The sequence below is a fragment of the Panicum hallii genome, chromosome 4 (assembly GCF_002211085.1).
Source record: "Panicum hallii strain FIL2 chromosome 4, PHallii_v3.1, whole genome shotgun sequence".
Classification (NCBI taxonomy): domain Eukaryota; kingdom Viridiplantae; phylum Streptophyta; class Magnoliopsida; order Poales; family Poaceae; genus Panicum; species Panicum hallii.
In genome coordinates, this window is record NC_038045.1 from 51,371,408 (window position 1) to 51,392,306 (window position 20,899).

The 20,899-nt window shown below is 51.8% G+C and overlaps 2 protein-coding genes and 1 long non-coding RNA gene across 5 annotated transcripts; 2 read left to right on the forward strand and 1 right to left on the reverse strand.

Annotated features, from left to right (window-relative positions):
• Positions 1-181: 181 nt before the first annotated feature.
• On the reverse strand, positions 182-5,191 carry LOC112889565 (granule-bound starch synthase 1, chloroplastic/amyloplastic). Its single transcript, XM_025956275.1, has 14 exons — positions 5,033-5,191; positions 3,719-4,075; positions 3,531-3,611; positions 3,336-3,434; positions 3,140-3,229; positions 2,965-3,028; positions 2,778-2,878; positions 2,579-2,688; positions 1,482-1,725; positions 1,208-1,384; positions 911-1,102; positions 710-796; positions 454-582; positions 182-352 (listed from the first exon to the last, which is right to left on the reverse strand). Exons 2-14 carry the CDS (start codon positions 4,040-4,042, stop codon positions 236-238), a joined length of 1,815 nt encoding a protein of 604 aa, XP_025812060.1. The 5' UTR covers positions 4,043-4,075; positions 5,033-5,191; the 3' UTR covers positions 182-235.
• A 2,024-nt stretch (positions 5,192-7,215) lies between these two features.
• On the forward strand, positions 7,216-9,607 carry LOC112889882 (glucan endo-1,3-beta-glucosidase 14-like). 2 transcript variants are annotated; one of them, XM_025956667.1, is made up of 3 exons: positions 7,216-7,343; positions 7,425-8,877; positions 9,314-9,607. In XM_025956667.1, the coding sequence occupies exons 2-3, from the start codon at positions 7,699-7,701 to the stop codon at positions 9,392-9,394; spliced, it is 1,260 nt and encodes a 419-aa protein (XP_025812452.1). In that variant the 5' UTR covers positions 7,216-7,343; positions 7,425-7,698; the 3' UTR covers positions 9,395-9,607. The 2 variants fall into 2 exon arrangements, with proteins under 2 accessions (XP_025812452.1, XP_025812451.1); XM_025956666.1 differs by having other exon boundaries at positions 7,223-8,877.
• Positions 9,608-11,875: 2,268 nt separating this feature from the next.
• On the forward strand, positions 11,876-18,038 carry LOC112890098. Of its 2 annotated transcripts, none has more exons than XR_003228253.1 (5): positions 11,876-11,945; positions 12,094-15,415; positions 15,694-15,743; positions 15,839-15,882; positions 17,803-18,038. It is a non-coding gene; the product is annotated as an uncharacterized LOC112890098 (long non-coding RNA). The 2 variants fall into 2 exon arrangements; XR_003228254.1 differs by having other exon boundaries at positions 11,881-11,941.
• The last annotated feature ends 2,861 nt before the right edge of the window (positions 18,039-20,899 follow it).

Genomic DNA, 20,899 nt, shown 5'->3' on the forward strand with positions numbered 1-20,899 from the left:
CAGAGATTATACTACTACTACTACTATAACAAAACCTTTTTATTTATTCGCAATATAATATATATATATATATATTATATATGGTTCATACTTATTAGGCTGTGCCGCTGGCCACTACTACAATACACTGCCGCAAACAACTATATATATATATATATATATATATACTATATATGTAGGTGTTCACTCCATCCATCTTGGTTCTACACGGATGCGCCGGCGAGAGGGGGCCTCCTCAGGGCGCGGCCACGTTCTCCTTGGCGAGCGGCGCGATCTCCTCGCCCTCGATCCCCGGCTGGCTGCCGGCGACCCCCAGGCTCAGCAGCACGTTCTCCCAGTTCTTGGCAGGGCCCTGCGCGGATGCGTTTTCGCAGATTAAAATCAGGGACGGACGAATGCGAGGCTTGTTTGTTTATTTTGAGCTTATGATCTTATTAGGTGCTGCAGTGCTACCTTCCAGGAGAGGTCCTGGATCATGCAGTTCCTGACCATCTCCTCGTACACCGGCGTGCCCACGACCCTGATGGCGCGCTTCAGGGTGGTCGCCACCTTCTGCACGTCGGCCGGCTCCACAACCTTACACTGGGAGGGACGAGATATGCATGGATTTGGTTCACCACCATTTGGATATATAAGTAGAAAGTTACCTGAATGCTGAATCTACAGTTGCAACCAAAGACAGGAAAAGAAGAAGAAAAAAAAGGCTTACGTCGACGCTGAGGCGGCCCATGTGGAATCCGGTCTTGCCTTCGATGACGGTGTCGACGAGCCCACCGGTGGACGCGCACACGCAGGGCTGCAAGAGCAATCGCGAGAGAGATCAGTCAAGGCATTGCCCATCGTTTCAGGATTGCAGCAGGATGTCATTGAAAGATGCAGCAAGGTTCAAGGGCAGCAGCAGTTGTAGTACCGTGCCGTATCGCATCCCCTGCAGCTGGATGAGGCCGCAGGGCTCGAACCGGCTGGTGACGGCGAGCAGGTCGGCGCCGGCCATGATGTGGTGCGCCAGCGCCGCGTTAAACTTCACCACGGCGCGCACCTTGTCGGGGTACTTCTCCTCCGCGCTCATCAGCATGCGCTCGAACTTCTTCTTCCCGGTGCCCTGCAGGTCACCATCGATCGCCGCAATCGAATCAGGCACGCTGCTCCGAACGAATTGTCACCATGGCCCACAATCTACTGTAAGGCTGTGCTAGGTACTACGTACCAGAAGGACGATCTGGACGTCCTCCTCCATGAGCTGCGGGATGGCGGCAGCCATGACGTCGGGGCCCTTCTGCTCCTCTAGCCTGCCGACGAACGCCACCAGCGGGATCTTCCGGTCCACGGGGAGGCCGGCCGCGGCCTGCAGCGCCTCCTTGTTGAGCGCCTTGGCGGCGATGGCCTGAAACGGTGTCGCGAACAGATGCTCCCTTGTCAGTATCCGACGACGAACTCTCAACACTTGCACAATTTGATCAGACGATTCGGCGAGAGCTCACCGTCGACACGTCGTACTTGGTGGCGATGTACTTGTCCTTGCTGGGGTCCCACTCGCTGACGTCCATGCCGTTGACGATCCCGGTGATGCCGGTGAGGCGCATGATGTTGTCGAGCTCGCAGCCCCTGGCGATGCCCGAGATGAGCTCCTCGGCGTAGTATGGGCTCACGGTGAGGACCCTGTCGGCCTCCAGGATCCCGCCCTTCATCCAGTTGATCTTCCTGCCCTCCACAGGCTTCTCGTACCTGCAAACCAGGTTGGACACCGTGAAGCGTGAGCTATATATTAGTCACGTCAACTTATACATATTAACCCAACAGCGTCGAGGAAAAACTAGAGTGGAGTGGGACTTGGGCCGTACCGTGCTGGTCCGGCCCGGCCCTTTCGTGCTGGTCCGGCCCGGCCCTTTCGTGCCTCATGCCGTCTCGGGTCTAGACTTCTAGGCACGTTCGGCACATCGTGCCGTGCCGCGTTGGCACGGCAATTCTTTTACCAGACCTAAGCACGGCCCACGGCACGCCTTCGTGCCGTGCTAGTCCAAGCAACTTCGGATATTGCAGCGTTACAGGAAGAGATGGTCACGACTAACCCATCACGCGCATGGATTGCTACTATTACTAACAATGAGAAAAAAATATTCAAACTGATATAAGAAAAATAAGTAAATTATGGAAAGAACGAAAAGAACAAAATTGAGCAAAACATGCTTTATTAATTTTATTTTACATTAGCACACTGCATATGGAAAGCATCATATCTTAACTAGGAAGCACATAAAGTAAGAAAATTAGGTGACTGTTAATTAGAAAGCCACATTAACTATCATAGTAGAACAGTGGGCTACACGTGGGCCGACGGATCATTTTCGTACCGTGCCGGCCCAAACACGGCCTAAAATACGGACTATGCTATATAGCCCATCGTGCTGAGATCCTAGGCACAACACCGCCCTCGTATTCGTGTCGTGCCAACACGGTCCAAAATTTTACGTGCCGTGCGGTGCTTTGGATCATGCTGTAGCCCGTCCAAAAATAGCACGGCCCAAGTCCTGGCTCTAGGAAAAACAGCTGGAAGAAGGATTGAAGCTTGCACACATACCCGTCGATGAAATCGAAGGATGACCTGAACCTCTCAGGGAGGTTCAGCTCCGGGTAGTCCGAGAATGCGAACCGGCCCTGGTAGGAGATGTTGTGGATGCAGAAAGCGGTCTAGGACGTGAAAGGGCAAACGGTCAGTTCCAGGACCAAATGGCGCATACGAACATCAAACGATGGGTAGAAGAAGAAGAACAAAAAACCTTTGCGTTCCTGTAGATGCCGTTGGACTGGTAGTTGCTCTTGAGGTAGCTCGACAGAGGCCCGGTGTGCCAGTCGTTGCAGACGAACACGACATCCTCCCCTGAATGAATGCAGAGCAATCGGTGTGAAACTGCAGTCTGAAACTATCAAGTTCATCGGATCATAGAGCGCAACTTATTTTCTTACCGTACGGTCCTGAGAAGTAGGGGTTGTTGTTGAGGCTCAGGATCCTAGGAGCTTCAAGTGCTGCCTGCATTCAGGAGCGTTCATTCAAACATTTCCAAGAGTTAGCACAACAGATGGCAGTGCGTACAGATCGATCAGAATTCAGTACTCAGTAGTACGATTGCAAGTGACTGACCTGGCAAAGCAGGCTGAAACGCAGCTGGTTGTCCTTGTAGTCCACTCCAGCGTCTGGCCCGTAGATCTTCTCACCGGTCTTTCCCCAAACCTGAAATCACCACCCAAAAAAAGGCTCACTGAAACTGCTAATAGAAGATGGTAAAAAAAATTTACCTATCATCTCCAGCAGCAAGTAAGAAGTGATGAGATCTCACCCTCTCCAGGAAGGACGGGTGGTCGATGAACACACGGTCAACTCCGCGCTTGTAGCAGTGGAAAAACCTCACCGTCTCGTACCTGTCCCCCATCTTGATCTGCATGCACAGCACAATAGAAAGTTCAGATCCCAGCGATGTCGACAGCTTCTCACCTTCATCTGATGGCGTGGTGTGTTCTCAGCCGTCAAGTACCTCTGACACGACGCTGGTGTCCCAGGCGTCCTTGTACTGGTCGTAGCGGGGGGAAATGACCATGACGCGGTGCCCGTTCGCCTGCACAAGCCAACACACGGGCACGTCACACACATGTCAGTTGACAGATGCATGCAGCAAGAAGACACGACGAGACGGAACAGATGGCGATGATCGGTGGTACTCACGGCCATGGCCGGCGGGAGGCCGCCGAGGACGTCGCCGAGGCCTCCTGTCTTGCTCCAGGGCGCCATCTCGGCGCCGACGAAGACGATGTTCATGCCCGCGGCGGCGCAGACGACGAGGGAGGGGAACCTGCCGCCGCCGCGCTGCGCCCGGCGGGACTGCTGCCGGGGCGCCGCGCGCGCGCTGGTCCGCACGCTGAGCGTGCCCGGCGCCGAGGCCCGGGGCCCCCTCAGGCCCTGGACGCCGCGGCGGAACATGGAGGTGTCGCCGCCGAGGCCGAAGCCGGCGTGGGTGGTGGCGAGCTGGGACGTGGCCAGAGCCGCCATGCCGGTGGTCAGCGTGGAGGACTAGCTACCTACCTGCGGAGGGAAAGGTAGATGCACCTTCTGAGTCACTAACAAACGGTGGTTTTGAATTGTGGGAATTCAGGGATTTGAAGTAACAAACTGCACGAAAAAAGACAAATACATGTGGGATTACTAAACACATGAATTCAAACACATGAAAAGGACAAATAAGTGTGGACTTGTGTTACAGTTACCACTGGTGCTTCTGACTTGTGAGTAAGAACTGAAGAATTTGTATTGCCAGTGTGTGGTCGCATCAAAAACATGAATTCTAGCATTTCTCATGAAAGAAAATCCAACTTGATCCAACAGAGACAGATTACTAAACATATAGACCGGATTGAAGAAACTGGATCGATCTAGACATGAGGCATGCGCAATCGCACATCCTACCGACTGAACGCAAGAGACGACGGCATCATGCAAATTAAGGATTGTTGGGAGGATTTTGAAATTTGACTGCACAAGAGGACAAATAGTGTACAACAGAAGTCGTAAAATAGTTCTAGATTTATCCCCCGAACGGATGTAAAAGTGGAGTCATGTTACAGTTACTACTGGAGGTCAGAATCCGGATTATTACCGGGCGCTTTCTGACTTAATTGTGAGTAAGAACTGACACGAATTGACATTTCCAGTGTTTGGTTGCGTGAGGAATATGAAATTCTAACAGTTTGCATGAAAGAAAAACCTAACTTGATCCATCAGAGACGTAGATTCAGACAGAGTACGGAAACACATAAACAAACTAGTAGATCAAGAAACTTGATGTAAACTAAAGGCATGCACTTCCTAAAGACAGAAAGGCAACAATACAGATACAGACGCCACACAAATTAAGGATCTGCTGATGATCCGATCACCACAGACAGAGGCATATGCATGAGCATCTCAAGGGCACGCCAGAAGAATTCAGGAACAGGTAGTAGAGAATTAAAGGCGGTGGATTATTCGAGCAGCAGGGAGTACCTGACGAAATCGGGGGGGAGAGCCCGGCGCACCGATCGGTCGATGGATCGGGGCGGAGTCCCGAGTAGAAGCCGGCCGGGGATCGGAGGGGCGGCGTCACTGGCTGGCTGGCAGTGGTTTATTTCTTTCTTCTCCTGGAAACCTCGGTGTTGTGGTGTTGGAAGAAGAGAGAGATGGGTGTGTGCGGCGGTGGGGGATGGGGTCGGGGGTATTTCTAGCGCCGTTGCGTGCCCCGCGCGCTGCTCTCGGGGGTGCTCTCCCCGCCCTCCGCCACCCCCGCCCGCCGGATCCGCTCCCCGTGCCGTGCACCGCGCGCGCGGGCCGGGGAAACGACACCCCACCGCACCGCGCGCCCGGCCCGGCCTGGTCTGGCCTTGGCTGACGCGCACGCCACCGCCCGGACAAAGGCGGGCGCGCCTAACGCTTTGGGGGCTTCCTTGCCGGTGCGCGCGCTCCCCTCGCCCGCATGCAGCTGCACGCCCCGTGTGCCGGCCGTGCACGGGCGCCGAGCTTTCCAGCGCGCGCTGCCCTGCTGATCTCGCTCGCACGCACGGTAGCCAGGAGCTCCCTCCGATCCTAGGTCGGTGTCGAGTGCACGCTTGCATTGGAGCAGCAGGACGACACGACGACGGTGCACGTAGCCCCCCGCTCGCTTTGTCGTCGCGGTGCTGGCTTGCAGGGGAAACGTGAGGAGCCGCGTCGTCACCCCTGTGTGGGCGGCGGCGGGGCAGCGTGAGCCCCGCAACACACCACGCGGCGGCGTTGTTGGGTGCCGGTTATCGCATGCTGCGGTGCTGATCGTGAACACGGGCGGTGCCACGTGTCCTTTCCGGCCCGGGACGTGACAGCCGAGAGCATGCACCGTGGTGTGCAGGTACCGTGACGGGTTTCGCGTGCCTGTGGGGCCTCTGTGGGCACCACCGGGGACGAACGCGAGGATGCAGCTGTCTTTTTTTTTTCCTTCCAGGAAGAGACGCAAAAGCAACTGAAGCAAGTAAGGTGCATGTGCATCCCCAAAGTAGCTACGAGCACACGTTCACGTTACGAATTTCGAATATCCGGTGATGATCGGTGCAACAATTTGTTGATGAGGCTGGGACAAGTAGTCATATGGTCCGGGTTTCGATGATACCAAGTATTCGGGCCCAATTCGTCCCGGCTTGATCCCTTACTTTATCCGACAAGCAATCAGGCCTTGTTGGATGGGCCGGGAATGATCTCGGCCTGTCCGGAGAAGGCCAGAATCTGGGTCCGTCCGAATTGATGACCAGACCAGTCACGGCCGGCCCAAAAATTGCGAAGTTATCAGCCCATACTAGGCCGTTTGGAAGCGGGAGCTGGAGCAGATTTTAGATTATGGATTCTGAAAATCCAACGGCCTCCAAACGGGCCAAGCAGACGAACTGGATCGACCGGCATTCATCTAATGCAACGCACACCGTCACTTTAAAGTGGGGGTGGCCACTGTTCGAGATAGATGCTTTACCTTCTTTGGAGCCATCCATCCGTCGTCCATCGACCGCCTCTTGCTTCCCTTCGTCTTCCTTTGCCTTTTCGGCTGCTCTCTCTCTCTCTCTCTCTCTCTCTCTCTCTCTCTCGGGTATGGGCGTTAGCAGCTGGAAAAGGAAGAGGCCGAGCAGGCAGGCAGAAAAAGCGGTGAAAGATAGGATAGGAGGTGAAGCGCTGGCTCAAATTGGGACCGATATTTTGTGTTCTGCCGACTTGGGTCGCAAGGTATTTCCTCACGTCGGCGGCGGCGGCCCTTCAGCTCAACATGGGGTGAAGCGCTTGATTCCTTCAGAGATGTAACTGAATTCTGTACTGCAGATCGTTGCTCTCATCAAAAGCTTGTACCCAGGGAGATTGGCTAGCATTAGCATGACATGGTTTTATTTTATTCCCTGCTCTATCTGATACTATGCGTTCAGCTTATTGTATTGATGATCCGGCAGGTTTATTTTTTATGTTGCCATGATTGATAGGGCAGATGAACGACTAGTATACTCTGAACGCACGATCATGAACACTATCCTCCTTTTCCTCTCCTTCTGTAACTAAAAACGATCTGAACATCATTATTGAGCCGTTTCTTTGTTCAGATAGTCCGATGATCGGCAGAAGAAAAGAACATATACTAAAGAGAAAACATTCTTCTTTCTGTTCCACCTAAAACTAGAATCTAGACGAAGACGCCTCAATCCATGACTACTGTTGTTCTGTTCATGGGAACTCAAGTTTACTTGAATGCAGAAGAAATAATATCATTGGCTTATAGGCTCATAGCTTCCACGAAATGGCATCGAAAACGAAGGTAAACAGATCCTGCAATTTATCCCGTTCTGTGTCCTGTTCTTACTGCTTCCATACTTGATCTGTCCATCTCCAACTGCAGCTGACCATGGTGATTATCAAAGGCATTCTTCTTCTTGTAGCATGCAGCACTGTGCGATCATTGTCAAAAAAAGTCGTAACCTAATAACCCTACCACCGGTGGACACGACAGCACCGCCCCAAAGCACGGCGAACACAGCAAGGCTTTGTTGCCTTTTCGGTTTCGGCGTCCACATGCACGCGCTTTATATGGATGCCATTTCAACCGATGCCAAGGCCTCTGCTCCCGCTCCACTCCACTCGCACCTCCGGGGCTCCGGCAAGCCGCCGCTGCGATGGCGCTCCGGCTCGTGCTCGCCGCCGCACTCGCCGTCCTCGCACCGGCTCTGGCGGCGCCGGGCGCCCCGGCGCTGGGGATCAACTACGGCCAGGTCGCGGACAACCTGCCGCCGCCGCAGGCGGCGGCCGTGCTCCTCCGCGCGCTCAACGCCACCAGGGTCAAGCTCTACGACGCGGACTCGCGCGTGCTCAGCGCCTTCGCGGGCTCCGGCGCCGACTTCACCGTCGGCCTGCCCGACCGCCTCGTCCCGCGGCTGGCCGCCGACCCCTCCGCGGCCTCCGCGTGGGTCCGGGCCAACATCCTGCCCCACCTCCCGGCGACGTCGATCACCGCGGTCACCGTCGGCAACGAGGTGCTCACGGGCACCGACACCGCGATGCTCCGGTCCCTCCTCCCAGCCATGGAGGCCCTCCACGCGGCGCTCGCCGCGTGCAACCTCACCTCCCGCGTGGCGGTCACCACGGCGCACTCCCTCGCCGTGCTGTCGTCCTCGTTCCCGCCGTCGGCCGCCGCGTTCCGGCGCGACGTGCTCCCGTACATGTCCCCGCTCCTGGGCTTCCTCGCCAAGACCGGCGCGCCGTTCCTCATCAACGCGTACCCCTACTTCGCGTACAAGGCGGACCCGGGCCGGGTGGACCTCAGCTACGTGCTGTTCGAGCCCAACGCCGGCGTCTCCGACGCCGCCACTGGACTGCGCTACGACAACATGCTGCACGCGCAGGTGGACGCCGTGCGCGCGGCCATCTGCAGGGCCAACTACGGCAAGGCCGTGGAGATCCGCGTGTCGGAGACCGGGTGGCCGTCGCAGGGCGACGAGGACGAGGCCGGCGCGACGCCCGAGAACGCGGCGCGGTACAACGGCAACCTGATGCGGCTGGTGGCGCAGGGGAAGGGCACCCCCGCCGCGCCCAGCGAGCCGATGCAGGTGTACGTGTTCGCGCTGTTCAACGAGGACCAGAAGCCCGGGCCGGCGTCGGAGCGGCACTACGGGCTGTTCAAGCCCGACGGCACGCCCGCGTACGACGTCGGCGTCAAGGCGCCGACCATCAGCGGCTGGAAGGGGAACGGAAGCAGGAGCGGCGGCACCGGGCTGGTGGTGGCACAAGGGCCCGGCGGCGCCGACGGCGTAGGGCCGGGCACCGGGTACTACACCGTGTCGGCAGCGGCGAACAAGGTAACTCCAATTTGCAGTCCATGATTGGTAGCTCGGTAGCTTTGTCACTGCTGCACTAAGAATTGATTATATCCATGGTGGTTGCATTGAGCTTGGTAGAAGAAGATAATCAGTTTGCGAAGTTAGAAGTGGAACACAAATTTGATATGGCAATTGGCCCTAGTGTTCTTTGTGACTCTAAAAGGAACGAGATATGCCGTGCTCTAAGATCATGGTCCTCCCTTTAGTCAAAAAAAAAAATGAAAAAGAGTAGATTGGTCATCAAGTGAGCAATCATGCATGGCACTAGTAAAGCTGCTTGAGTGTTGCAGAATACGTGAGTGCACTGTGATTTATACTTAGCCCCCCTTTACAAGCAATGCTTTTGTCTTCCGTCCCCTTTCGAAATTCGAATTATGTATACTATTCCTCACTATCTCCCTCCCCTGTTTCGTAGGTGAAGAGGCGGCGGTGGTGCGTGGAGAGCTTGCTGGTGGCTGCCGTCGTAGCCATGGCGTCTAGGCTCTCTTGGTCATGACTTGGGGGAGATACTGCAGAGATGAAAACTGCTAAACTGAGGCACGCCATTGGTTGATTCATCATTGTTTTTGGGTCCAGACACAGTGTATGATTCATGTGTATGTCCTGTAGCTACGCGAAGGAAGATGAGCCTGTAATTGATACAAATTTGACACTCTTGTTCAGATTTTTGAGTCTTAGGGACTATGCCCAAAACTTAAGCTTCCAAAAGACAGTAGCACTCGGTGATATGATGGACAATCACAAACCATCAGGCATTTAAGGACTCCCTCTCTGCTCCTTTACAGGTTCAGGAAATAGGACAATCTCCCACTCTCAGCACCTACTAATCCTCACGGTTTTCTGAACATCTGGACTGCTCAACTTCTAGGTTGCAGTAATCACCAAACCCTTGTCGGATCCCAACACTGTCGCCGACTATCAGCAACTGCAGACCGACGCAAATCCGCCGAGGCGCTCAGCACGAGTGTGCCCGAGCTCTCCTGTTCAGATTAGCTCAGACCAGTGACCACGAAGGTTCGAGCTCACTGGATACACTGAACAAAGCATGAACTAGTCTAACACCAACAGGACCTGGTCCTCCACGGCACTCGTTTCTAACACCAACTGAACATGTCGCATTATCAATCAGCAGAACGAATCCCACATGGGCCGATGTCGTGAATTCAGTCCAATAAGCTTTCGGCCCGCGCGGTTAATGAAATAGGAATCGGAGTAGCCTGCACGGCTGCACGAGACGAGAAGCCCGTTTGGCAACCCCGTGCACCAGCCCACAGCCCAGCAGCCACTTGGTACCCAGCCATCCAAAACCCTAGTGTACAGCGCCACAGCCGCACCGAGTCACATTACCACTTAGCGTGTATTTGGTTGGGGAGCGAATCGGAACGGAGCCGCTCCGCTCCCCTTTTCCACATGTTTGGTTGTAACTGACTAGGAGCGGAGTGGCTCCGGGAGTCCAAAGATGCCAATATTCCCGTAAGATGCGGAATGGGCCGCTCGCCCAAATCGGCCGGACGCGAGCGCTCCTGTTCCTGCGTCCGCCCTGCCCCGCCCCCCCCCCCGGGGTGCCGCCGCCAGAGCCCCCGGGCACGCCCCCCCCCCCGGCCCACCAGGCGCCCGCCCACCGGCGATTCCGTCGCTCGCCTCGGAGGACTGCCCCCCCCCCCCCGCGGCAGGATGCCCAGGCGCGCGCCCCCGCGCGGATGCGCCTGCCCGTCGGCGATTCCAGCCGGCCCCCCCGCGCGGATGCGCCTGCCCGCCGGCGATTCCAGCCGCCCCCCACCCTCCCCCCCCCCCCCCCCCCGCCGACCCAGAGGATGCCCAGGCGCCGCCCCCGGAGGGACGCGAACAGGGCCGGGTCGATGCAGTACGCGGCGCTGTTGGCAGCTGTGCCGGCAGGGAACGGGGGAGAAATGGCGCCGGTGAGTGTGGTGGCGGTGGCGGGGTCCATAGGCAGCAAGCCGAAGGGGATGAGACCCATGGCTCCGTCGCAGGCGAGCGGGAGCAGGGGGTGCTTGCGCTAGACGGTGTGGGCAGTGTGAGCGTCCACGCTCGGTGGCAGTGGACCGAGGATGGAGGCGCCCGTCAGGAGGCCGACCCCAGGAGGATGCCCAGGCGCCCCCCCAACCCTGCCGGCCGGAATCGAGATTGAACGGAATGGTTCTCCAACCAAATATGGGATGGAATGGTTCTGCTCTACTGCGCTCTCCAATCAAACAAAAAATGGAGCGGCTCCATTCTACTTGCCAAACGTAGAACAGAGCGGCTCTATTCTTTAGAAATTGGAATGGAGCTGTTCCATCCAAGTTGTCTCCCCAACCAAACGGATCCTTAGGCTGCCTTTGTTAGGGAGCCAACCTGAATGAAATATGGCTCTATTTCAAATTATGAGGATGGAGCCGTTTCTCTGTACATTTGGTAAGGAGAATAGAGCTGCTCTATTTTTTATTTGGTTGGAGAGTCCGGTAGAGCAGAACCTTCCATTTGGTTGGAGAGGCAGCTGAATACGGTTTTGTTATCGTGAACTTACCCCGGGAGTCCCGGGGGCACCATGTCAGTTATGCATTCCCGGGGGGACGGGGGCTGGCGGGCTCGCTGGGAGCGGGGTCGGGCGGGGGCGGGGGGGGGGGGGGGGGCGCAGATCCGCGCCGCTGCCGGGGGGTGGGGGCCGGCGCGCGCTCACCAGCCGCCGCCGCGGGCCGGGGCGGGGGGTGGGCAGATCCGCGCCGCTGACGGGGGGGGGGGGGGGGGGGGGCAGATCCGCGCCGCTGCCGGGGGGTGGGGGCCGGCGCGCTCACCAGCCGCCGCGGCGGGCCGGGGCGGGGGGGCTGGCTCTCGCCGGCGGGCGGGGGCTGCGGGCCGTGGTGGGCAGATCCGCGCCGCTGGGGGGGGGCGGTGTTGGGGTGCGGCGTGCTCACCGGCCAACGGCGCGGGGGGGGGGGGGGGGGGGCAGATCCTGCCGGCCGCCACCCGGGGGGAGGGCCGGGGCGAGGGCGAGGGAAGGGGCTTCGCGGCGGCGGAGGCGGCGGCGCAGAGGCCTTCTTTGGTAGGTATGTGTTCCATCGGTGGGCATAGTCCGTTTTTTCGGCGAAATTCACTTCAGAACCTTCTTTTGCTTCATGGTTATTAAAATTGAGCTCGCGCGCGCATTTATTCTTTGGACTCTGCTAATCTTAACCTGTAATGCTGCTGGATTAGTTTCAAGGAGGAGAATGATGCTGTGGAGTTTTACAAGGCGGACTTAGCGGCGATGACCATGAAGCAGTCTTCAGTCCTGAGGATAGATTATCTGCGCATCAAGGAATACAGCCCCAGCCTATCATATGTTTGTTTTTAAAAAACCATGCAAATCTGCTAAATTGTTTGACACCCCTCAAAAAAAAAAAAATACTGTGCTATATATTGTTTACAGTTATGCTACGATCTTGTTAAATTGAACACCTAGAAATAGTCAAATGCTGGATTGACAATGATATGTCTGTCAATGATACGTACCTAGTATGGTTATAAAGCTTTATATCTGGGGTTTCATAAAACCTTAGCACTTTTGAACAACAAAAATAATTCACGTTTTGTTTTATATTGGGTCCAAAATTTGATTTTGTTGTTGTCTCTTAAGAGTTTGGTGTGGCTAATTATCTTATTCATTTCGTTTGTCATGATAAAAAGTGCCATTGTCAATGCATTCAAAAGGTATATTCCCGCTGACAGTTACTTTCATGGGATATAAATTACTGTCAACTGCTACAATTTTCCTATTTTTAAAAGGTAAAATTACTTTACTTACAATGAAAATTTGTCTACTGTTCCCTCAATATGTGAGTATTTGACCGTTAATAATAATTTCAGAAACGAAATGCTATTTGAATTTCTGGTGAACCATGGACCTTGATGTACTAACATATTCGATGTAGAATCGATGGGGTGGTATATGGTGGATGAAAGCTTCAAACAGTCGACCTTAGTAGGCGAAGTCGGAACAGTATGCTTATACGTAAAGATCTATTTTTCCACTACCACTAGTGACGCGCCATTCTTTTCGAACCTTTCCAATGCCTTGCTTAATATCCCTACTGACGTCCCTGCTAACTTGAAATCCATGGAGAGATTCATCACATTTATATACAATCACATTGCTTTTCTTTCTGCACTCAGCCGCTCCAATCTCATTTACAACCTAATGAGAGTGTACATGGCGCTAAGTCCCAATGAACAAGCCAATTTGTGGCATGTGTTGATCAATATACTCCTCTAACTCAAAAAGTGGCCGACTGGAGATAAAAGTTGTCTATGCATAAGATTTTTTATGATGTATACCAGAATCGCCCAATGAAGGGGAGGTCGAGAAATTTTGGGACTTTTTATTCTTCTTCTGGAATGGACCTGCTGAGGTATCAAAGAAACTTCGTAGTGCATGCTGTAGATCATCTGAAGGTATGTTGTTCAAGTTTCCTAGCTTAACAGTTAAGATATGATATACAATGTCCACATTTATATTGTGCATCATTTTTTTATACTCATATACATATAGTTGATGTTTTGTCTCCTGCACCCTATCTATACTGTGTTTGCTCTGATAAGGGAGCTCATTGGTCATCACAAGTTGGGTGTGCTAACCTACAAGATTTTCTTTATACCATCCTTCGCTGCATTTTCAGAGCGAGATTAGCTAGAGCTGTTGCCTTAGATCATACATTTCCTTTCTTTTTTGTGGTGGGGGTGGGTGGGTGGGTGTGCGTGTGTTGGGGGGGGGGTGTCTTGTGTTCATTGAACGATGCCTGGTGAAGGCTTCAATTTTTCTCCTCTTTGTCTGCCATGACCTTGCATGTTGGCTGCAGCAATTGGAGAGTTCGGTGTTGAGACTGGGGATATCTCTTGGATTCCAGAGAGAGATTTTATGGGTATTTTCTCTTGTGAATCAATGGCATAATTACCTCATGTCCAGTTTAATACCATCCTTCATCAAGGTGATACACATGTAGAAAATGTGCTTTAATACCATGTGGGTGTGTGTGTGGGGGGGGGGGTGTCTTCGGTTCATCGAACGATGCCTTAGATGTCATAATCTCGCTCTGAAAATGCAGCGAAAGATGTCATAAAGAAAATCTTGTAGGTTAGCACACCCAACTTGTGATGACCAATGAGCTCCCTTATCAGAGCAAGCACAATATAGATAGGGTGCAGGAGACAAAACATCAATTATATGTATATGAGCATAAAAAAATGATGCACAATATAAATGTGGACATTGTATATCATGTCTTAATTCTTAAGCTTCCTAAGCTAGGAAGCTTGAACAGCATACCTTCAGATGGTCTACAGCATGTACTACGAAGTTTCTTTGATACCTCAGCAGGTCCATTCCAGAAGAAGAATAAAAAGTCCCAAAATTCCTCAACCTCCCCTTCATTGGGCGATTCTGGTATACATCATAAAAAACCGTATGCATAGGCACCTTTTATCTCCAGTCGGATTGGAGGAGTATATTGATCAATACATGCCACAAGTTGGCTTGTTCATTGGGACTTAGCGCCATGTACACTCTCATTAGGTTGTAAATGAGATTGGAGCGGCTGAGTGCAGGAAGAAAAGCAATGTGATTGTATATAAATGTGATGAATCTCTCCATGGATTTCGAAGTTAGTAGGGACGTCAGTAGGGATATTAAGCAACGCATTGGAAAGGTTCGAAAAGAATGGCGGGTCACTAGTGGTAGTGGAGAAATAGATCTTTACGCATAAGCATACTGTTCCGACTTCGTCTATCAAACTCGACTGTTTGAAGCTTTCATCTACCATATACCACCCCATCGATCCTACATCGAATATGTTAGTACATCAAGGTCCATGGTTCACCAAAAATTCAAACAGCATCTCGTTTCTGAAATTATTATTAATGGTCAAATACTCACATATTAAGGGAACAGTAGACACATTTTCATTGTGAGTAAAGTAATTTTACCTTTCAAAAATAGGGAAATTGTAGCAGTTGACAGTAATTTCTGTCCCATGAAGGTAACTGTCAGCGGGAATATACCTTTTGAATGCATTGACAATGGCACTTTTTGTGATGACAAACGAAATGAATAAGATGATTAGCCACACCAAACTCTTAAGAGACAACAACAAAGTCAAGTTTTGGACGCAACATAAAACAAAACGTGAATTGTTTTTGCTGTTCAAAAGTGCTAAGGCTTTATGAAACCCCTGATATAAAGCTTTATAAGCATACTAGGTACGTATCATTGACAGACATATCATTGTCAATCCAACATTTGGCTATTTCTAAGTGTTCAATTTAACAAGATCATAGCATAGCTGTAAATAATATATAGCATGGTACATGTTTTTTTAGGGGGGGTGTCAAACAATTTGGCAGATTTACATGGGGGTGGTTGCTGTTGACATGAACTCAAACAAGTTGCAAGCAGTATCCAGTTTTTGTGGAGCGACCTTGCCTTGGTTCTCGACAGCATACTATCCAAGCTCGTTTACAAAGTATCTCAACAACAGCGGCCCAGGTATATATTGCTTCCAATTTGAATGATAATGATGGTTCACTTGCTTTCGCATTTTTGGAGTTTGGATGTATCATATGAGTGGGGTTAAATTTACCATAAATATGTTCATCATGTTAAGTTCGAATCATGTGCAAGGTGTATTCAATTGGTACCACGCGGAATGACAACTATCTGTTGAACAATGACCATAAAGTTTTTTTCTCTATCCTGTTAATTTGATATGTAACTGTACCTTTTAAATAAGAACAAACTTAAGTTTGCTTTTTTTTTTCCTTCAGAAATTGAGCTAAATGCCCAAACCTCTGATGGTCTAGCAAGCACTGATACGGTATGTGTTCTCACTACAGAAAAGCCTTTCATTTTTCGCCTTTACATGTGGACTCTTTTGTTTGCACATTATTACAATCATTCTTTTCCATACAGGAGGACTCCTCCATCGATGATTAGACATTTCTGGATATCCCAAGGTACTTATTGCTTATACCATTCTAACTAGGGCATATGATGTTTTATCCATGTTTATTTTCCATGCCCGTAGCGATTACCGCTGCTCTCCTCATAACCTTATAACTCATGTGCCATCATGAGATCGTGTTCAACCATTGGAGGTACTCATGCTTTCGACACTTGAATCTTCAAGGAATTGTATCTCCTTGTACAACTACCATTTGTTGGTTTATGGTATTTTTTTTTACTAGTAGAATAGGCAACAATATACTAGATGAAAAATGGGAGTAAATTGCATGGGAGGTCCAACAACTTGTGAGGTCGGTGTGGATCTGTCCAAGAACTTGACGGTGGTGCAAGCACGTCCACAATCTTGCTTAAGTGTATTGTTTTAGGCTCATTCTGCACTTGGTTTACTAGCTTTGAGGTGTTTTCTATTTTTCTGAACATGATAATCCGAATAATCACGTAAGACAAAATTAAGATCAGTGTAGGTGCTGCGCATTGACGTTGCACGTAATAAAGAGCAGTGATATGTAGTTCTTGCAAAATGAGAAAGCCTGCTTACAATGCAGAACAAAATGATGAAAGCCATAGTTTTGATAGTCGAAATACAAAAATAGAAACAACTACTTCACAATGTAAATATATTGTTGTAATCTCTGAAGAAAAAAGAAAGAAACAATGCTGTTGTGGACAATTGGGCAGCTTCCACTGTCCTTACTGAAGAGTCTTCAGTTCTTTGTTTTCTTGGTGTCTCTGTTCTTACTTTTCGCTGCTTTTCTCTTCCTGGCTGTTGCTCACCTCTCTATTGTTTCTTTGGTGAGTGGACACTGCGACACATCCATCCTGATATAAAAGAAAGGCTCTGGCAATGGTGTTGCATGATCCCTAGGAACCTGGTTGATGATGTAGGCTGCCAAATATTATGAAGCCAATTGTGCTTGATTTCATTTAAGGATAATAAGTAATAACTTCATAAATACAAGCCTTGTCATGAAGATTGAGATGACAGAGTTGCTCTGCTCATTATAATTGATTGGGCTGACTTCGACATCAGGCAGGACCTATAATTTGGGGTTCAAAAATAATTTTAGCCATTTTGTAAAAGTGAGCTTACAAATCACCTATGCCTCCGTTTGGATGTAGATATTGAGCAGCTGGAAATGAATTGGGTACCAATACCAAAGCAAACTAGTATTGGAAATGGGTTACAATACCAAATCTTTTGTTTGGATGTAGATGAAGTTGCTAGTTGGATCCAATGAAGTGTCAAATACCAATTCATGTTTGGATGCACATGTTAAGAAATTGGGAATTGACCTTCTCATCCTCTCCACCCTGGCCATGTCTCACCATGCTTGGATAGCTTCGTATCTCCCTGAAATTCTTGTGGCTGCTGTCTCCTAGATTTCTTAAACCTATCAACCTTCTTCTCACGCACTGGTGGTTTAACCTCAACACCATTCATCTTCTCCCAGTGGGTCTTGTCTCGTTGGCTTTACGTTGCACCATTCAGAACTGAAATCACTTAAATCGGAGAATTGGTGTAGTAGTATATCAAAATGTACTCATGTCGTGGCACACTTAGATACTGGCTACTATCTGCAGGGCGTAAGCATGGTAATTGTGGGGGTATCATGTTGCTTCTCTGTATGCTGTGTTGATAACACCAGTTGTGTGTTGATTGCCAATCCTCCATGTTCGTCAAATAATTAACACTGAATTATGATTGATTTTAGAAGAATTACCTTATGCTGATTTTGTAAGTGATGAAACATTGTTGTGGGTACTTGAATCTATTAAGTATTTCTTTTTGGTGCTTACTATGCTAGTTCTGATAGTTATACTATTGCAGCATGTTTTTTTATTTAGTTTTTCAATGACGCTGTCCATTTTCCATTTTTGATTATACCTTACGATCACTTTTCTGTGTGCAGCCTCGTAAGGGCGAAATTGAAGATACTTTCGTATGGCATGCTGTGATGGATGGATTGTGGCTTCCGTGGGACTTGGCCCGGTGGCCACCTGTCTAATAAGAAGTGAATGTGCATCTTTATTATAGCGAATGCTTTCCTTTGCAGAAATGTTTCCATGTTTGTTTTGTTTTACTAGCTGGTATTTCTATGTGAATCCATGACGCTGTTGCGAAAACTCGAGAGATCATTATCAGTTATGCGCGATGTTCAAAAAGCGGTTCTAGGCGGCTGCCTAGGCGCGACTAAGCGCTAGGTGAGGGGTTCCTCCTGGCCTAGGGGGTAGGCGGTCCCTTAGGCGGCGCTAGCTCGTCGGCGGGCGAAGGATGGTCGGAATTCCATCCCTGGTGGTCGCCACGCAGATCCGCCAGGTAGGGACACGTGGGGGAGGCGGGGACGCCATGTGCTGGTGAGGAAGGGACATCAAGCGGAAGCGGCGGCGGAGGAGGTGAGAGTCAGATGAGGTAGAGCAGGTGGTGGAGGAGGCATAGGCATGGGCGGGCGGGCGGGCAACGTCGTCCATGGCAACGGAGGAGGAAGCAGGGGTGGGAGGGTGGCGGCGGTGGTGGTGGCCTGGGTAGCGAAGGAGATGGGTGGAGGAGGAGGCAGGGTGGGGAGCCGATAAGGTTGAGGCTAGAGATAAGGTGGGGTTGACTGTTGAGACTCGGTTGGGCCGTTTGGATGGGTCTTCTATCTAACTTTAAGCTCACTATTCTCTGATTTTCCTTTTCTTTTAGTGATAGTTGATGTGTATGATAAGAAATGTCTACGTATACAGCACCGCCTAGAAAATCGCCTTTAAACGTCTAGGCTCGACTAGGCTCGCCTATGCTCTAGGCGGTGGGTCGCTGTCTAGATACTGTCTAGCGCTTTTTTAAACATTGGTTATGCGTATGCACACACGGTGGGGGTTATCTGACAGTCATTTGCATCGTATATCTGTGTACTATGTTTTGGTCCACTGCTCTTTCCAACTGGTCACTCACTAGGTGATGAATTCGGATCTTGTCACCTGCAGTGACGCATGACCCCTCTCGCCGTGCACGGCAGCGGCTGCTAGTCCTTGGCAAGTCCATGGTGACGCGCTCGACGTGACCTCGACAGCTCTTGTCCTCAGAAAAAAAATCTCACTTTAATCCAAAAAAACAATATTTATACAGAAATGAGTGTGATGGGCTGAAAACCTGAAAGCTACATCATCATCCTGGGTGGTGTTGGTATAGAAAGCCCATAACTGTCCGGCCCATATATTCTTTCACCTCTCGGCCGCCGACGGACCTTTCCCTTTCCAAGTTAACGAAGCGGGCTCGGCCCCGCCCAACAGAAGAGTCCATGTGCTCCCTCCTTCGGGCCTCTTGCATCTCTCCAACGGTCCGACCCCGTGAGGCACCGCCGTACCGGTCGCTGCCGGCGCGAGGGACTTGCGCGGTGTGTCGCGCCTGGATGCTGCAGCTAAGCAGCCACCACTTCAGGTAGCCAGCTGATTCACTCCCGTCTATTGACTTTGCTTTCAGGGATTAGGGATCCGGCACCGCACCGCCGGAAAGGGGGCAGCCAGGGCTGGCTCTATAATTTTAAGGGCTCTCGTGCAAGCAAGAAGATAAGTATAGGGTCCTCCATGGTTCACCGGTTGTCCTCCACAACCAGCGGCCGCCGGCGTCCCGCTGTCCCGCCGCTCCATCCACAACCTGTCACCTCCGCCCGCTACCTTGCCGCCGCCGAGCTCCCTCTATAGCCGGGCACGCCGGAGCAACCCTACCCCGGCAACCCAGAACTTTGAAGCCCCGAACCCGAACCTCGAAGCTCCAGCGGCGACGCGGAGAAGCAGCGGCGGCGGCGACGCCGCAATGGCGAGGCGGAGGAGGAAGAGGGTGCGTGGCCTGAGCCATAAAAGGTTGGAATGAACTGTCGGTACGCTTCAGATGTCACGCACTTGCCGCGCGCGTGATGTATAGTCTCCCCGCCTCGCCACCGAGGAGACGTGCTTGTAATGCCTTTAAGGATGGAGCCCTAAGACCCCGAGAATGTTCCTAGTTGCGCGCGCTGGTGGGAGCTGGGCTGTCAAAGAAGGGTTGTTGTCTCGCTGCAAGTGGACCCAGTCGCTACTGTTTATCTTCTTCCTCACTGCAGAGGTGCCGGGGGTTCGGGGAACGGGGCTGCCGAGGGGAATCCAACGCTGCGGTGCTTAGAAAAGGGGTGGGGGCTGTAGGGAAGCCAGGCGGCGGCGGGGACGTCGCCGGCTGGAGGCGGCGGCGAGACAACCGGTGGGCTAGGATCAGAATAGGGGCGTAGCAGCTTGATGGTGGTGGTGAGTTATGGGGCGGCGGGGACTGGAAGACCTTGTGGTGGGCCTTCTGCGATAAATGAGGATCCCAGCCGCACCTGCAATTTGGAATAAGCCTCCCAAGACCCCCGCTGCATGTGCTACCCCAGGTGTCGGCCACGTCCAAGCCTAGGAAAATGTACGTGGAGCACGTACGTGCTTTGTAAAACCTTCAAGACTTGTGGATCCATCATATCGGTCATTCTTGCATTAAGCAACACTATAATCATTTCTAAAAATCTTAGAAATGATCTTCTAACAAAAAATCACTTATTTGCAGTCTTGTAATACATTTTATCTTATCTAAAGATAATTGTTGGAACAATAAGAGTTAAAATTATTAAACATACAATTTGATAGGACATTTTATTGGAAGTGCTCTTGAGATTCGCACGGAGAGGAGGCACTATTAAAACTTATTTGGCAGGAGGCGGATCCGTCCCGCCGCTTGCCTTCGTCCTGCCAGCCCTTGCCCATTGGGTCGCCCAGCTAGTTCTTGAGATTCGCACGGAGAGGAGGCACTCTCGTCCGTCGCCCTGCGCCTCCCCGTGCTGCTTCTGCTTGTCGGTTTCCTCCTCCTCCTTGCCGGCGTCGCACGCGCCCAGCAGGGCCCGCTGCCCTCGGAGCTGCCGCTCGCGCCGGCGCAGTCGGCCGTCGAGAAACAAGCAGCGCCCAGGGGGACCCGCGAAGATGGCGGTCACCTCCCACGCCGCGAGGCCGAGCGCCCACGTATCGTCG

What these genes read in the sequence shown, in the direction of transcription:
- LOC112889882 (XM_025956667.1), top strand. Translation starts at nt 7,699, where the DNA reads ATGGCGCTCCGGCTCGTGCTCGCCGCCGCACTCGCCGTCCTCGCACCG. An exon ending in TGTCGGCAGCGGCGAACAAG is followed by an intron (nt 8,878 to 9,313) that starts GTAACTCCAATT and finishes CCTGTTTCGTAG; the next exon opens with GTGAAGAGGCGGCGGTGGTG.
- LOC112889565 (XM_025956275.1), bottom strand. Translation starts at nt 4,042, where the DNA reads ATGGCGGCTCTGGCCACGTCCCAGCTCGCCACCACCCACGCCGGCTTC. An exon ending in ACCCGTCCTTCCTGGAGAGG is followed by an intron (nt 3,230 to 3,335) that starts GTGAGATCTCAT and finishes TGGTGATTTCAG; the next exon opens with GTTTGGGGAAAGACCGGTGA. An exon ending in GTTTCAGCCTGCTTTGCCAG is followed by an intron (nt 3,029 to 3,139) that starts GTCAGTCACTTG and finishes TCCTGAATGCAG; the next exon opens with GCAGCACTTGAAGCTCCTAG.